Source organism: Platalea leucorodia (assembly GCF_965183815.1).
Source record: "Platalea leucorodia genome assembly, chromosome: 13".
Taxonomy (NCBI): Eukaryota; Metazoa; Chordata; class Aves; order Pelecaniformes; family Threskiornithidae; genus Platalea; species Platalea leucorodia.
In genome coordinates this window covers 6,722,060-6,740,207 of record NC_138835.1, presented here as the reverse complement: position 1 = coordinate 6,740,207, position 18,148 = coordinate 6,722,060, and the positions used below count along the sequence as shown (strand labels likewise).

The following is an 18,148-nucleotide window of genomic DNA, read 5'->3' as shown; positions in this document are numbered from 1 at the left end:
CTGATCTGATGAAAACTAAGACAAGAGAAAGGATTACTTTCTAATTAGATCTGCATGATGATCCAACTCACCCTACAGCTGCATGGTTGCTAGAGCTGAAACAGAGAGAAGAAAAAAAATTATGCCCAGGACATGGGGAAAAAGACAGGAGAGGCAGCACAATCCAGCCGTGAAGCCATACCCCAAAGCTTGTAGGAAATCTAACAAGAAGCCAAAAAGTAAGGGATCTGCTTCTAGCACTATTTTCCATGCCCATATAAAACTAAAGGAACTCTTGTGAAGATAATGACATTATACCTATTGAAAACCACCGGGAAAAGGGAATGAAGCTAATAACATTAAATAATTACTGGAAGTATGGGGCAGAAAACCCTGTGCTTTTTTAGCACAAAATTGTATCTTAGCATCGTGAATTTTATTAGAAATGAAAGTGTTTGCAGAAAGGAGATTTAGTAAGTGTTCCTTGCATTAAAAAAAAAAAAAAAAAATCATTGCCTTTCATGTGCTTACCTCAGGAAAGTACAAATAGACTGAAGTTCATGCAGCTCTCAATTCTATAGAGCTACTGAGGAATAAATTTGCTTCAGATCAGTATGCAGATCTGTGAGTAAATCTGGAAGAAAAATGAAATGCAAGGTGAAACAAACTTATCTACTTTTTCATAAATTACTCTGAAATTAGCTAATTTTTTCTTCATTCTGTTATTACATGTATGTAATAAAACAGGTGAAGGTTCCCTATAACTTTCATACTTTGGCAATGTTATTTCGGTTACACAGTAGAAATTGAAACAAGAAAAACGAGCACAGAAAGGTTTCAACAGCTTTCAAACAGTGTCTTTTCTAGCTTTCTAACTGGATGTAGTTACACACTTTGAACCGGTCAGTTACAACCAGTGAAAACAAGGAAGACCAGAGTCTGTTCGTGCATTATTTGTCCATCACGTTGAGAATCATTTCACAAGTCACTTCTGTTTTCTGTTCTCTTGCAGTTGCTGTTTCTGTTCCATCTAAAACAGGAACAATCTCACCGGCATAATGCTCATTTTTGACAGTGGAGAGATCTTGGAACGATTCCAGGTCAACTTTGGAAAAAAAATTAAATATTGTGGTGATTAACCAGAAAGACAAGTAAATATTTCAATAAATTTAACAAATAGGCAATTTAATTTAGTGGAGAAAATACTGCCAATATATAATAACAGCATATCTTTTCTCTTATGGTTTATTTGGAGAATTAATATATTTTATGTTGAATATTACATTACAAGCCATGTTAGTGAGTAGTACCCATGGTATTCTTATCAGAGGAAAACTAACCATTATTTAACTGGAAATTTCATTCTCATATACATGCATTTTATTTTTTAATTACTAATAACAGCAAATCATTGACAGCACCAGCCACACAAGTAATCTTTTGTAAAGCCACATACAGGACCCCATAGGCCCCTGCAAGTTGTGCAAGAAGTGAACAGTGACATATACTCGCAAAGGTCAACTTTGGGAAAAAACCACCTGGAACCAGCACAGGAATTTCTAATATTTGTGTGAGTCAATTAATGGACTGAGTATTTGCATGAACTACATCTAAAGACACATCATCTTAGCTCTAGAAAATCAAGCTTCCATATGAAAGGATCTGCAAGATACCAAAAAGAAACTGTTTGCACATAGCAAAACATTAATAAACAGCAAAATCTAATTATTGCAAAAACATAAACACTGCAGCTGTAACATCTCTCTAACCATACCATTACAGCCTTACCAGTGAAAACAAAAGTGTCAATGCTAATGTAAACTCAGCTGCTGATATATATTCATTAGATTCAGAAAAGCTTCAACATTTCTTCTTCTCACTATGTCAAATTTTATCTCAGTGTCATTGGCCACAAATCAGCGTGGATATAATCTACCAAAATTTAAGGTTTTAAGACACCTAGGCCTTAGACGTATCTCTATTCTTGTCTCTTACTCCATAAAAATCACCTGAAGAATCCTACCAAGGAGACTACTATGGCTTTCAAAAAGCATCTGGGAAGCAGAGAGGCAAAAAATGACAGGATGTTCTGGTCAGGCAAAGCTATTTTTTTGGCCCTGGTGGCCCTGAAGGTGACCTCAGACACAAATGGCCAGCTCTCACACTGCAACAGTGCAGAGATTCAGCATTAGATCAAAGAGACAAGGGGAAGGCAGGGTGCGCGAGGATACAGGGTTCCTGCCCGTGGCCTGACCTAACTGAATATTGTATATTGTGCTTTGTCTAATTCAACAGAAATGCACATAAATGAAATCATGAGCAGACACCTCCTCTGGGTCAAATTTAGACTGTAAGGTGAAACTGCTAGAATATTACTACATATGTGTTATTTGAGAGAATAAAAAAAAAATACTTCACATGTTTTTAGAGTTGCAAATAAGATATAACAAATTATTCTATCAGGAACGTACTAGCATAACCCAGACAGAAAAGGCACTTCACTTATTGCTGTGGAGTTCTCGCTGACAAGACATCAACTGACCAATTAGACTACCATTTCGGTCTGCCAAAACCTGAACTTACTCACTTTCCGTGAATCTTAACCTAATGAGAAGAGATGAGGAAGCAGAAGAAAGAGAAGGAAAGAGAAGGAAAGAGATGGACCATCTTTTGGTCTATATTGAAGTTTACAGTATAAACACTCAGTGCTCAAGAGCTATCCACAACAAGTAACACTAAGTAATCACACGTGAATTTCTGATTGCACAGACATGCTGAACCAAGACCTCTATAAAGTGACCTGATCACCTCTACAGTATGACAGAAGAATGACTAGCTACTTAAATCAGTAGCATTTTTATTATTATTCGATCACGATCTGGTCTGAGTATGAGAGAAAGAAGATGAACCACTTCTTTATTAATATGTGCTAGATCTTTTGTGATTAACATGCAATCTGAGTTCTGAAATTGAGAAGTTTTCAATCTGGTCTGTATTAAAGCAGTATATTATAAATCATGAGCTCTTAAGAAAACTCACTATTGCACAACTCAGTAATGATGTGTTTCATCCTCCTTTATAAAGGCAAAGGGAATTTGCAAAAGGGAAAAGAAAAACGCATTTGTGAGCATTGCTAAGCAGGGAGTTTAGGAAGATGTTGGCAGGAGCAGGGGAACAGAAGTCTCAGAATGGGTACCTGAGCAATGACCCAACTCAGATGACAAGAATTTCTGACACACAATAAAGACTATTCTGAAGTATTCTTCCATTATTAGCACTTAAATTAGCTTCGTTGTGAAACAGTAATTAAACAGCAGGGGAGATTCACTGTCTTAGCCTTTTATTCTTGATTCTAATTTACATGATTAAATTCTAACTTATTCGCTGATTACCTTCTTGCTTAACACGCTTTGGGTTCTCATGGGTTTTATTTTTGCCCTTGCTTCTTTTTCTGGGTGTAGCAGTTTTTGCCCTCACCAATCCACAATTTTCAGCATGTTTATGCATATTATTCTGTTAGCATAATGAAGCATAAATATATGAATCAAGTATTAATGTATGTAAGCACTTTAATACACACACAAAAAACAAATAAGGTTCCGACAGACAAATTTGGGAACACTAAGTGAAAGGCTGACTTAGTTAACAACCTCCATAAAACTCCTGAAAATTTTCCAGAATACATATTAAAACTCTGCTTTAAAGGAACATATTAAAACTCTGCTTTAAAGGAGCATTGCCATTTGGTGGGTATAAAATCAAATTTATCATTTTCCGGTTCCTGGATAAGCAATAAAGTTTTACATGTAAAATCTGTATGTGGAAAAAAGGTTACATTTACTTTAGAAGTGTGCACCAGAGACATGTTCTCACTGCATATGGTTTTGAAGGTGTGAATAATAATTACTTTCCTTGCTGAACTGGTCCTAGCACTCTTTCACTTCAATTATCTTTCCAAATTCTGTAATTTGTCTTAGAATTCATACCTCCACACTGCCTTTTTATTTAAGAAGGCTACCGTATTAAACATCAGTAACTTCAATACTGGGTTGTACAAACCAGTACCAGCCCTGAAAATATGATATGGCAGATATTTTCTACCTAAAGGGAAATACTGTAAAGTTTTTTATTAATCCCTCAATGTACGGTTTGGGAAAGAGAACAAACAAGTTGTGCTGGCTTAGCGTTAAGGAGTTAACATTCCGGCCAGTACACTGCTTTTCACTCTCAGTCCTTGTGACAATATGATCTGCAATACTTAGCTAAAGAGAACTCCACTGAGATTCCTGAAAAGGAAGTTATCTTACCCAGAGTGAATAGCCCTTACCACATTTAGGGCATTCATAAACAGTAGGCTTAATATTAGAATCATGGTGCTTCCTGAAGTGAAGAGTGAGAAGCTGCTTCCGTCGAAAGCTTTTGCTGCAGCACGAGCAAGTGAAGGGCTTCTCACCACTATGGGTTTGTTTATGTACAATTAAGCGTCGCTCCTGAAACAAAGAAAGTACCTGTGACATAACTATCCAGCTCTGTGACACATGTTCAAAAAACCACACAGGCACACAGGGAAGTGCAAGGATGTTGCACAGACTTCTTAATTATCCTCCACTGTAAGAAGATGCCGAAGAACACACTGGGATCCTGCCCACTGGCTTGGAGAAGGTCAGAGGTTTTCCTCCTAACCTTATTAAGGTTAGCAGAGAAAATAATCAGAATGGAGCAATGGTACGTTCCAACATATCAAGGCCAAAGCAATGCTATCTTAAAGGTATTCTTTCAAATAAAATTTTCAGTTCAGACTGAATTTATTCTGTGACACTCCTGAAAATCACATTTAAGGTGCAAATACCATATTTTGTTCTCATCACAGTGTCACTGAAAGTGATTGCTCTTACTTTATACTTCTAAGCAGTTCATGTACAAAAAGATTTATCAAGAAGATGATAGCCTCAGACTTCCCAGCATTTCAATTTCACTGTTTATTTGTGAACCATTTATCTTGCAAATAAATATAACTACACTATTTTAGTTAGATCGCAGTAACAAGTTTTTATCTTCCTGAGGTAAATATAACCCCAAAGCCAACCCTACCTTGCCAAACCATCAACTGAATAAGCAATAATTTTCCAGTGAATTTAAATACCTGTTTACATGCATAGCTGCACTGATCACAGTTGAATCTTTTTTCATTTCTATGAGTCTTCTTGTGATGAATAAAAGCATAGCGCTCATGAAAAACAGCTTCACAGTAACTGCATTTAATTGCCACTGCCATGTAGGAATGCAGATTTCGCAAGTGGACACCTGAACAGTTATTAAAAGCAATTAGTTTTAGAGGTAAATTTCTTATTTCCGCAATTTTGAACAAGAGTTAGAATGTGCGTAGCCCTGAGTAATGCATGCATTGTGGAGGAAAACACAAAAAAGAACTTTCTGCGTTCTCTGCAGTAGGGGTAAAACTGCCAAACAGGCCATTTTTCACATTACTTTAAGATAACTGAAGTTGCAGCATGATGTTGTAACTTTCCAGAGAAATTAAGCAGTTATAAGCCCAAATCTTACTGATTTCAATGGAAATCATTTAACAAATCAAATCCTTTCAAGAATTCTGGTAACTGCCTGTTTTTATCTATCCACAAAAATTCATTTGAAAGTATTACACAAAGCAATATTTACAATATTAAAATGAAAAAGTGCAAAAATAGATGAACAAAGAAATTGTATACATGTAAATAACAATTCCTCTTCTACCTTCAAATACTTAATAGAATTCAATGGGAACTTTATTTGAAAATATAAAGGCATCTTTGTATGTCTAAATATTTTTTTAATACAGCTTCTTCATATATATTTCCGGAATAAAAATTCTATATAGGTTTTGTTGGTATTGGTCAGCTATACTGCTTCAAATACAGTAAATATGCCATATTTCTAATACACTGATTTATTGATAAAACATCTTGTTCCTAGAAAAAAGATGAATTTACACATGAAATGTGTGGATAGAGACAACTTCACTGGTACTTGAAGCAAGTACAGCTTCAAACAAGAGTAGTTAAAAAATGTAGTATAAATTCCCAGAAAAACATGATGGCTTGTATTTCAAGAACTGTGGTTTGTACAAGGAAAAATTTTAATTTACATTTTCAGTTAAAATTTTAATTTATATTTTCAGTATCAACATGTGTATCAGTACTGTTTGATACTGATGGCAAAGGAAAAAATTCCATTATCTGCATATAGAATGAAGATGAACTTATGCAGTGGTTTGTTCTTTGCATTCTGGGAAAAGACCCCAACTAGCTAAGAGACATTTGAGTTTATGGTATCACCTCCAATGTTTCATGAGTGTTATACAGCCCGAAAATAATCTTTGATATTGATGTAATAGAATTTAGAATTCTAAGAGTTTTGAATGCTTGAAGCATAGTAAAACCATTGTCTGGTGGACTGATGAAGTCAAACTTGCACTTTACTAACTAATGCAATTGCATGTATTTCTTTAAATTACAAGGAGAATGCGCTCAGCAATGAAACATGCAGTACAATTCTAGATTAAGAGGTAAAAGCTGATTTGGTATATGCAAAAAAACATAGATACTAAACCATTCACTCTATTTTAGTTTCTCATACAGCTAGATGCATATACACATTCTAACTAGAGATGAGAAAGAAACAGAATGCAAGAATTGAAACAGCTTTATGCAGATCTATTTTCTGTGGCTTTGAGAAAAAAAAACTTTTCAATACAACCTAGACATAGATTTTTGTGAGGTACCTTCTTACTGAAGAACAGAAGGTCCCAATGCCACAGGTATCAAGCAGGAAAAAAAGCTAAGTGTTTGCTACTTTGCATTTTAAACAAATTAAAACATCAACCACAAGATGTCACCACATCTCCTTGCAGGAGGAACTTACCTGTAAAATACTGAATACATTTTCCATAGAAATATTCTGTAATGATATAAAGTCATATATAACATATTTGGTATCATTGTAAGCAGTGAAAATTAGAGATTCCACCTCTAATTATCTCTACATTTAATTTTTAATTTTTTCCTTTAAACTCACCCAAGTCACTTTTTCGTGCAATAAAGGTACTACAATGTGGACACTGGTATTTTGGCACATTTTCTCCATGCTTCTGTAACATATGGATTTTCATGGTACCACTTTGAGTGAATTTGGCCTGGCAAACATAACATTCATAGGGTTTTTCACCTACAAAAAACACATTAAAATAACATGTGCTTAGAAATTCTAATTATTTGATACAAATGCAAAATTCCCACAGATCTCAACATCCATGTTCTAACAGCAACAGTCTCCAGACCAACCAAAACGTTACTATGAGTTGACAGGGCACCTAAAAAAGTTTTCATAGCTGATTACAACGCAAAATCTTGTTTCCAGAAGCTGCAAGTCAAACTGATTAAGTGTAAAGCCATTAATATAATTCTAAACTATTAATCAGGAATTATTTTAATTAACTTTTTTTTTTGTCTTGAATATTTCACATACAAAAATGCAGAATTATCAAATGTGCAAAGAGAGAAAGCAAACAGCTGTAACATCATGATAAAAATGATTCAACACCAGCCATTGGTAATGGCGGAAGAGAAAGCAGTAAATTCTTTTTTTACCATTCTGCCCCCAAAAGTCACATCAGGTGTGAGTATCACCAAAAATTACACCAACACTGGCAATTAGCGCAGCCTAATAAGAGCAGAGAGAAACAGCTAGTGCTGAGGACCCAACGGGCACACAGATTTTGAACCAGCTCCAGTCTGGTCCTGTGGACTAAGTCCCTACCAGTACTGGATAACACCAGGTGTGCTGTTGGACTCTTCTGGTTGACTCTCACTAAAAAAGAATTGAGTTTAATTGCACCAAACTGCCTCGAGATATGAACCAAAGCACGGGAAGTGGGGATATTTGGAAGATTTGATTCAAACCACACTCTCACACTCTGATTTAAACTAAAACACTAATCATAACATACATTACGTATCACAATTGAGTTAAGTTAAACCCTGAAGTACGTGATAGATACTAACTGCCTTCTCAGAAGGCATGCACGTTACAGAGCCATGATTGGAACACATTGCTTCCAATGTTAAAAGAATTTAATTCTTTGCTGACCATATTAGGTACTAGCAGTGTGGGGCCACAACAATGTCCATGTTTTGAACAGACATTTTAAACTCTTCCGTCAGATACATCTCCATATAAAATTAACTAATTGAGAAATAAAAAAGTGACAACTTGATCCACAGAAAACAAGACCACATAAATTAAATACTTTTCTAACATAAAAAAAAAGTTTAGGAACAACAGCAAGATTGTGACTACTAGCACTGTACAGCTAGACTTCCAATACCCAAACCCAGAAAATTTAAAAAGAGAACATGTTTTCCAGGCACGCATTTATGCAAAATCACAAATGAAAAAAGTGCTGATTTTAGAGTCTGAAATTAGATCACTCTAACCCTATGAATGTTAAGGGCCTACAGACATAGACTTCATCATTACATCAGAGTCCTACCTGAATGAGTTATCATGTGCCTTTTCAGTTTATATGCATCATTGCTAGCATAACTGCAAAAGTCACAGGCATAAGGACGCTCTCCTGTATGTGAGCGAATATGTCGTTTCATTTTGCTTGCCTAGTATAAAAGTAAGACATTTTCTGCAGTAACACTTACATTAGAGAAATAATCAGTTAAAATATAAGCCATTTTACAAAATACATCTATTGCAATTTTAAATATTGCATCAATCCCAGAGTTAGTGCTCTCCCGCTCTCCCTCTTTTTTCCTGTACAATCAGTCTGTTGTGGTTTTAGGTAACATTTCTGCACTCTTTCCCCAGATGATCTTACTTCCATGTTTAGCGCCAACATAAACAAAAGAAGAAATTTTATAATAAGAACATAAAAGCTAGAATTTTTAAATCAGCTGAAGGGGATACCTACTATCTTCAGGCTACTTGGATATGCCAAACATAAAATTCTTTGGAAATACTCGGGAAAATAAAGGAAAGACCAAATTTGTTAACCAAAGTCTTTATTCATCTTCAAATCCCAATGAACCACTTTCAACGCATAGGTTTAGTTTATTCTACTTTTTTATACTGTTCTTGTGATCTGTTCTATGTAAATATTGTAGGTATGCAAGCTAAAATTAGGAGTTACCTAACGTTCAATTCCTCCATTTACAAACATACTTAATGAATTCACTGCTAGATCCATTCAAATCTACAACACTATTCACTTAAATAAAATTAAACATGATTGCCAATCTTTGCTATACAAAAGTCAAATCATATGCATGGTATTACTAGGGGGTTCTGTCAGCTCTCCTTATTCAGGTAAAGCTTATGGCAGTATTAGTGAGCGTTCCGCAACAGCAATTAGTGAATACTTCCTTACCGAAACAAGGGAAAGAATAGGACACTGACATAAACTGAAAAGGTTTCTTAAGATGTAAGCTATCCAAAATCTAATTAATAAGATAAGGTGCATGGCATAAAGTTCAGGCTTGCTTACAGCTTTAGATCTGGACACAGCATATAAAAAATTTAGATAATGAATATCCACTAAACTGTGACAATTCAATCATAGGTGACTGTGATTCAATCATAGGTGCATGACTGAAAGCCTATTTTTTCCAAGTGAACCCTTAGGCAGTCTCTAATTTTTTTATTTCCAAATTAAGAAAATTTCAGTCCCGTAAAACCAAACATCATCAAGCGTATAAACACAACCCATGAGCTTCACTCTAGACACTAGCCAGTCTTGTCCTACTGTATATGGAATGAAGCGTTTACATACTTGGAGGACCAAGTATGCTGTTGTAGGATCAAATTCACACAAACACATTGTCTAGCAGCAATTTTAGTACAATAAAAAAGAAAACGCCCTTAAAATGTAACTAGTTTTCAAAAGCTAAATAATTGTACAAATACTAATTTGAGGCAACTGATTTATAAATATTACTACATGGACGAAGTAAAGATTCAAGGAATTCAGATTACTTGTTCCTCTTTTGAGGGGCGATGGGGATGAAGAGACGTCCATACAAATGAAATGCATGTCACCACAAAGTTTTATCATCAGCTATCTTGCAGTAATGCTGCAGTAACAGAGCAGACAAATGAAATTCAACCCATCATTGTGGTCCAAGGCCATTAGTGGAGCCTGGTGGTCTTTGTTTTGATGCTATTATACATGGGCCACTGATTCCTGGGACCCAGCAGATCTCCCTACCTTTATGGTCTCTACAGTCCTCTCTCACAGTACCGAAGTATTACAGCAACCACAAGTTTGGCCATTCCCCCAGTTCAGAATGCATATATACATCCACATCACAAGCTAAGTATTAATACTGTAGCTTGACATCTGCAACTACCTCTGTAATGTACTGACTTGATCTCATATAGAAATCTGACAGTAACCAAGGGCGATACAGACAGTATGACACATGCACAGGTAGGTCCCAATTTAGCAGAAACTTCTCAAGGTTAAAAATCTGTGCAAAAATGTTAGAACTTTACAGTACATTAAAATGTTAATACGTGAAAGCCTACAAACCTTCACAAAAGATTCAGTAAGGCTGTACTTACCTCCACACTAGAATATTTACACAGCGAACACTTGAAAGGTTTTTCTAAAGTATGCTTGTAGCGCCTGTGTCGTGAAAGCTCACCACTGGTGACAAACGCCATATCACAGTCACTGCATTTATAGGGTCTAGTCCCTGTAAGAATACATGGTTTCTTAGAATTTTATTTAACAACACAACGGTATGATTTGTCTGCCTTAAATCAACATGCACAATTTTTTAATATATATCAATGTATTTTTATATACAATAAATGTACACCCTAAGTTTATTATAAACACGATTTATCAGCTTCCTTCATATGTTGTATAGCAAAATGAAAACATCACAAAAAATTCTATTATGCACATAGGAATCAGACACAACTGAAGTCAATATTCAGTTGACAAAAATTTTTAGAATATTATTTAACAAAGTAAAATACGTACCCAACTACAGGTCATGTCTTTTCAGCATGGAACTCCAAACGAAATCAGAGACACTTCTGAGCACAAAATGATCACAGAATACAGCTCTAAGACAGTCATTTGCCTGTTAATTAAATTCTGCAGGCAATACGCAAAATTAAGTATTTTCACACGTTAGATACCTGTATGTACATTCACATGGTTATGCAGGAGAGTAGGTGTACGAAAAGCCTTAAGGCAGAGGTGACACACATGATGTTTCTCATCAGTATGGGTTTTCACATGACGATTAAGACTTGATATTCTGAGTGAGGTGAATGTGCACAAACCACAGCTGAAAACGGCTTTTTCTCCTGTGGGAACAAAGACACATGTAGATCGCACGAGTCACAAAATAATGACTTTACTATTTCAAAAAAATAGTATCAATTTCAACACAGATCCTCTACTTTGGGTAAAACTACTTCATACTGCTTCATAAAAGGACTTCAAAAAACATTAAAAAAAAATCAAGCTGTCAAACAGAAATTATTGTATCTATTTAAAGTCTTAAGTGATTTGCCCAAAAAATAGTGCCATGTCTTAGGGATACAGTTTAGAACCTAATCCCAGGAAACCTAACTCCTAGCCTAGCTCTCACATCCAAGACAGGATGAAACTTCCTCTCCTGATAGCATCATTAAGACGTGGTTCATCAAGGCACTTACAACCTGCGCAACACACTTCTTGATGACAACTGTATAATTAGTACTAAGTAAGTTTGTTAAAAAATTTGGAAATGGCAGGTTAAACTACTCTCACCTTTCTTGTGGTCCTGAATCCATAAAGCGTAAGTAAAAAACATCGTGATGTAAAAGCCCCTTTAAAATTATTAGTTGAATTAGAGAAAAAAAAGATCAATTCCTTGAAGAAGTCATAGAATAAAGTTATGCTTTCTGGATTACGTAACATTTCCAAGTTCATGGCACAGCAATAATGAATTTCTTTTGAGCTTAACAAGTTAAGACTAAATGTGCAACACTTTCACTTTTGAAGATCGCAAACTGCAAAATGGCAAATACGTCATATTTGACGAACCTTTCTAGAACAGTTGTCTCAGCTCCCAAGTGCACTCTCTGTAACGATTTTCATGCTGAGACCAAAATGTATTTTATACAATGCTTTATACCACACAGAGATGTGCAGCTAACACTTCACTTCAATAACAGCAAACAAAACACTTTATTGTTATTTATTCATCGTGGATTCATGCCCACACAAAAGCACATTGTTAGCTTTGTTAAAGCTGCTCAAATGTGCTTCCTATAAACGCAGTAACTAAAACAAGGGACATTAACAATTGGTACAATATCCACACTTCAAACAACCTCAGCCAAGATACCTTAATATCCAGATACTACGATACACACATTTATAGACTCTTCAACATTACTGATGTCATCCAACTTTTCCAGTACAGACATACAGTTTCTAGGGAAACAGTTGCTTATCCATTCCCTTCTAAGTCAGTCCTTAACTTCTACAACATACTTTCACATTCCTAAAACCTTAAATCAGCCATTTTCTGTTACTTCTACTTAGGTTCTGGGAGATACCTTGCTGACAGGCATTCATAGTTGCCCACCGCCCTCAGCAAGCAACAAGAAACCACTCTAAGCTCATCCACAAACCCCCGAAAAAGAACACTTTTGAAGCTGAATGACGGAACTAAGAAAGACTAAGTAAATTACTAGGTTTATTCAAAGACATTTATACACAATATTAACTTTGAAATCTCCCTGGAGGTTTCAAATACCAATGTTCAAAAGACATTTAATTTCTAAATGCCATCTAAAATGTCTCTCCTGAACACAACACAGATGACATCAGCCTGAACAAGTATCTTTTATCATTTGTTCACTTAAGGCTGAAGGGTATTATTCCTTCTTCCAAATTTCCCCAGAATGTTAGATTTAACCTAATTTAAACTTAACAATTAAGATTGTGAATATTTAACACAAAATTTCAACCTTTAAAATCTAACTTAACATCTGTTATCTAAAATTGAACTACAAAGATTATTAACTTTTTACCTTTTTTCTGATGTGGAGCACAAATCTGAAATTGTAGATTCTTGGGATTTCTTACAACTGTGTGTTCTGATGGAGTTGCATATTCCTGCTCTTTACCTTCATCGCATGAATCTGACAAATCATCACTGGCTTTGCAGCTCGGGCTCGTTGTTTCCCCAAGAGTGAAAAGAAGTTCCTTTCCTCCCACCTCTTCAGATGGGTTCAGTGGCTGGACCTTATTTTCAAACGCAATGACATCATTATCTCTGTCAATCTATTTTAAAAAGAAAACGTTTTACAACTTCTAGTCACTAGTGGCAAGACAACCGAGCTACCGACAAGATGCAAGCTACTAATTAATTTTGATTTTCAGCCTTAAATGCGATGGACAAAACTGCAACAAAAAATTTGCATTTAACATATAGCAGCCTAACTGGGAGGTGGACAATTACTAAAATTCAGCCCTAGCTCTTCAAAATTTTACATAAAATTTCAGAGCATCATTTTAAGATTACAGCACTGAGAACACATTTTTTTTTTAAACATTTTAAATTCAGTTTCAGTACATTTAGTTTTTAAAAGAAAATGACAAGAAAGTATGCTCTCAATTTTTTACCAAACTAATATAGGACTTTTGCAGCCTAATTGTAATGCTTATATATTTTTGTCATATGCAATTAACAAGGTTGTGATACTTTTTGCATTAGATAAACTTAAGCATGACCATACCTCAGAAACTGGTGGCACATGAATTTTGAAAGAAACAAAATATTTTATTATAAAACCAATAGCTAGCACAGGATAAATACCAATGTTTGCATGTCCTTTTAATAAAATGCATTTCAAATGAGACCATATTACACATCCAGCTTTAACGAGTGCTGTATTGTACTAATGCAGGAGAAGAAGGGAAATTACCTAATGCTACTTAAGACATCTAGACTGTCAAACCAAATAGCACCAAAGGGCAAATTGAGTTAAAAACTTGTCTTAAGTTCAACAGGTTAGTCATCTAGAAAGGCTAAATTTTTAGTTTGCCTTTTTAATCATGGGATGAAATTATAAAAAGCTGTACAAAGGATTAAATAGTTAAGTCCAACAAATCTGAACGCCTAGAAAAAAGTAATATTGAAGTCAGAACCGAATCAGTGCAACAGTACAAGCTACCAGCTAATGTATCGCCCTCTTCACCACATCTAGAACTTGTACCTCAATCAGTAGCATGTCTGGTGGTTCCTCTGCTGGCTTGCTTTCTGAACTCTTTGCTTGCCCTTTATCTTGCAAAACGTTAATCTGCATCAGCCCTAAGTCATAAACAACACAGATACCTTCCCGCACGCTTACAGCCATGCCTGCTGGCCTGCTGTGCAGCTCACCCTGCCCCTGCTGCACCACCGGCTGCAGCACAACTGCCCCGGCCAGCGCTGCCATGGCCACCCCCTTCTGCGGGTGGGCCGTTATCTGGCAGACTCCCTCCACGTCCTCTTCCTCTGCCCCCAGACACACTGTCTGCAGTGTCAGCAAGGGTTTTTCACCCTCTTGAGAAGAGAGGGGCCACTCTGGGGGGACGCTTGCCCCCGTCCACATGTCGAGTCCCGCACTGTGGTCACTGGCGCTGCTCCTCTCCTTCACTCGGGTTATCCTGTCCCTGTCACACTCTTCTCCTCTTCTGTCCCGGCTTTTTTCCGCACCCCCGATTTTGCTGAAAGACTCCAGGAGCCCCAAGGCCACGTACGCTGCCGAGTGAACCTGTTCAAAAAGCAAGGCTAAAAACGAGGGCAAATCCCCAGCTTTCAGGACAACGCCCTGGCCCGGCCTCGCACCCCAGCCCTCGAGGCACGTTGCCGGCCTGCTGGCCCGCAGGCCTCCCTCAGCACGGCTGCCACCCCCTGCGCCCCTCACTGACCAGCCCTGCCCGAGCCCCACTCCCAAAGCGTCCCGGCCCGCCCTCACCCCCCCAGCCCCACTTCTTCACCCCCTCAGGCTCCCCCTGCTCCTCGGCCAGGGCTGCCCCCACCCCAATCCACCTCACGGCCCCGCAGCGGGAAGGCTCCCAACCCCCGGCCACCGCCCTCCTCCCCGCCCGCGGCTGCGCTCCTCCCGCGGCAGCGGCCGGCCCAGCCTCCGGCGTGCGGGCGGCCGGGCGGCCTGTCGGCAGCGAGCGCGTCCCCGGCCCTGCGGCTTCCCCTCAGGCAAGGGCGGGCAGAGAAGGGGCCCTGCGCGGAGGGGCCCCGTCCCTCTTGTGCACCTCGGCATGGGCGGCCCCGCGCCCCCAGGGGGGAGCCCGCCCCCTCGGCGGCCGCCTCTCCCGTGCGGAGAGCTGGTTCCTCGCCAGTTACTTCCCCGAGAGGTGCAAGGGCCTGACATGGGCAAACCCCCAAAGGCCTCACCGTGCACGATGCTCAGCAAAGAGCCCTGCTCACAGGGAAAGTGCAGCAAATCGGTGCCGCGAGGCAGCAAGGCCTCCTGTAAAAGCAGCCTGCCATTTTGTCGTGCTCAAGTCCTAGATGAAGTTCTCTTGGTCTTAATTGTAGGCCCTTAACCTTCTGCTCCCACTTGGCTGGAGACCACGGGCAGGGCTGAGCTCAATTGGTTTCCCCATATTGTGATTTAACCCCAGCCAGCAACTAAGCACCACCCAGCCGCTCGCCCATTCCTGGCCCCGGTGGGATGGGGGAGGGAATCGGAAGGGTAGAAGTCAGAAAACTCTCACACATTGTCCACCCCTTATTCCATACCATTTACGTCGTGCTCAGCTCCCACACTATCTAACACATCCTCATTAACTACCCCCTGCTTTCCATCCTTACTATAATACACAGATATCATTCCCTTAGTCTACGGACCACCCCTGTAAAATGTCCAGAAATGTCCACAAAATGTCCATTGAGTTCATTTAGTCCATGACTTTGGGCTCCATCCGTGATGGTGGTCACTCAGGACAGGAGAGGTGGTTCGTTGCATGGAGTTAATGGACACCAAAGCCAGCTCAGGTCGGGTCACTGCTGCACGTGCACTGCTTCTTGTAAGGCTTGTCCTCCACAGGTTCAGGTGGTTCCTGCTATAGTAATTCCTATAACATGCAACTCAAATCCTGGGTTACAACAATTTAAAGGTATTTTCATTCCAGTCTCCACCCCTGGTCCCTTTGGGCCAGACCATCGGGTTTAACATTGCAATGAACTCCTCCCCTTGCCCCGGCTCCGGCTTGGACTTATCCACAGACTGCAGTCCCTTAAGGGAGTACCTGCTCCAAGTGGAGCCTTATCTGTGTGCCACAGTCTCTTCAGAAGCAAACCTGCTCCAGCATGGCCTTACCCATGGCTGCAGTCCCTCCAGGGGTGTACCTGCTCTGTTGTGGGCTTACCCATGGCCACACGCTTTGAGGTGCTCCAGCATGGCCTCATGCACAGCCACAGGTGCTTCAAGGTGTACCTTCTCCAGGGTGGCCTTAGTCTTGGCCACAATCCCTTCAGACGTACCTGCTGTGGCACAGACATAACCACGGCCACAGACGCTTCGGGGTGTCCTGCTCCCACGTGGACTCACCCACAGGCGACGGTCCCTTCGACTCGAGTTCACACTGGAGTTCCAGCCTGTCCAGTACAGCAGCACAGAACCAGCAGCGGTGCCCTGGCCATCTGCCAGCCCAGGCGCACGGCCATTGCCCTTATCAAAATGTTCCCAGGCACAGCACAGTAAGCTGATGAGCAGCACAGCAGTACAGCAAGCAGCGAAAGCAAAAAGCAGCCACTAATGAGCACTAGACTCTAATATACAGTAGGGCAAGCAAGCCCCATGGCAAGCACAGGAGCCTGCCGATTAATAGCTAAACAGCAATAACAGCTATAAATTCAATCATCTAGCACATTCCAATCAAACCTGTCGTTATCTTGAATCCTTCAAGCCCCATGTTGGGCACCAAAAGGACTGTCATGGTTTAACCTCAGCCAGCAACTAAGCACCACACAGCCGCTCACTCATTCCCCTCTGGGAGTGAGAGAATCAGAAGGGCAGGGAGAGAGAATCAGAAGGGTAAAAGTGAGAAAACCCATGGGTTGAGATGAAGACAGTTCAGTTGGTGAAGCAAAAGCCATGCACGCAAACAAAGCAAAACAAGGAATTCATTCACTACTTCCCATCGGCAGGCAGGTGTTCGGCCATCTCCAGGAAAGCAGGGCTCCATCACGCGTAACGGTGACTTGGGAAGACAAACGCCATCGCTCCGAACATCCCCCCCTTCCTTCTTCTTCCCCCAGCTTTATATACTGAGCATGATGTCATATGGTGTGGGACATCCCTCTGGTCAGTTGGGGTCAGCTGTCCTGGCTGTGTCCCCTCCCAACTCCTTGTGCACCCCCAGCCTCCTCGCTGGTGGGGTGAGAAGCAAAGGAGGCCTTGACTCTGTGTAAGCACTGCTCAGCAATAAAGAAAACATCTCTGTATTATCAACACTGTTCTCAGCAGAAACTCAAAGCATAGCCTCATACTAGCTGCTATGAAGAAAATTAACTCCATCCCAGCCAAAACCAGCGCACCGCACTTGCAAAATATTTGAAGTACTTCCCATGTTTCTCTCACGGACACACTTCAGCCTGGGTGCCATGTCGCTGGAGCACTGCTGAAGAACTGGCTGACTGCTAGTGCCGCAGCATCTCTTAACCTGGGAGCCGAAGTATTTTATAAAACTGGCTGAAGTACATTTGCAGAGGCAGTAGAGTGATATATAAGCATCATTACCCTACACTTTAGGCCAGGATTGGTTATTCAATGAGAAGAAGAAGTTTTAGACTAAAGAGTTCTCAAAAGGCATTGTAAAAATGTCTTTGAGGTAAACTCGTACAATTTGAGAGACTTAACATTTAATCTTGTGTACCCTTCCAGACTAGCAATTTCCAACCATCAAGCATTTTATAAGGCCCACTTACTATTAATACTCTATTATACACTAGTGCAAAGGACAGATTTGGAGCTTTGTCTCTAAATGTTAGTTCAGTTCATTGCAAAGTACAGTACACTGCGAAGTGACTATAGCCCAGTGTGGTCCAGCTCCTGCTAAACCATCTACTGAGCTTTCAACAAAACATAA

General features: G+C 39.5%; 1 protein-coding gene across 1 annotated transcript; it reads right to left on the bottom strand.

The window, feature by feature from the left end:
• Nucleotides 1–929: 929 nt before the first annotated feature.
• Nucleotides 930–17,665, bottom strand: CTCFL (CCCTC-binding factor like; the record flags this gene model as incomplete). Its single annotated transcript, XM_082325687.1, has 11 exons — nt 930–1,084; nt 3,372–3,492; nt 4,287–4,469; nt 5,123–5,283; nt 7,051–7,200; nt 8,525–8,645; nt 10,603–10,736; nt 11,191–11,361; nt 13,081–13,333; nt 14,269–14,808; nt 17,603–17,665. The coding sequence occupies 11 exons, from the start codon at nt 17,663–17,665 to the stop codon at nt 930–932; spliced, it is 2,052 nt and encodes a 683-aa protein (XP_082181813.1).
• Between the last annotated feature and the right edge of the window lie 483 nt (nt 17,666–18,148).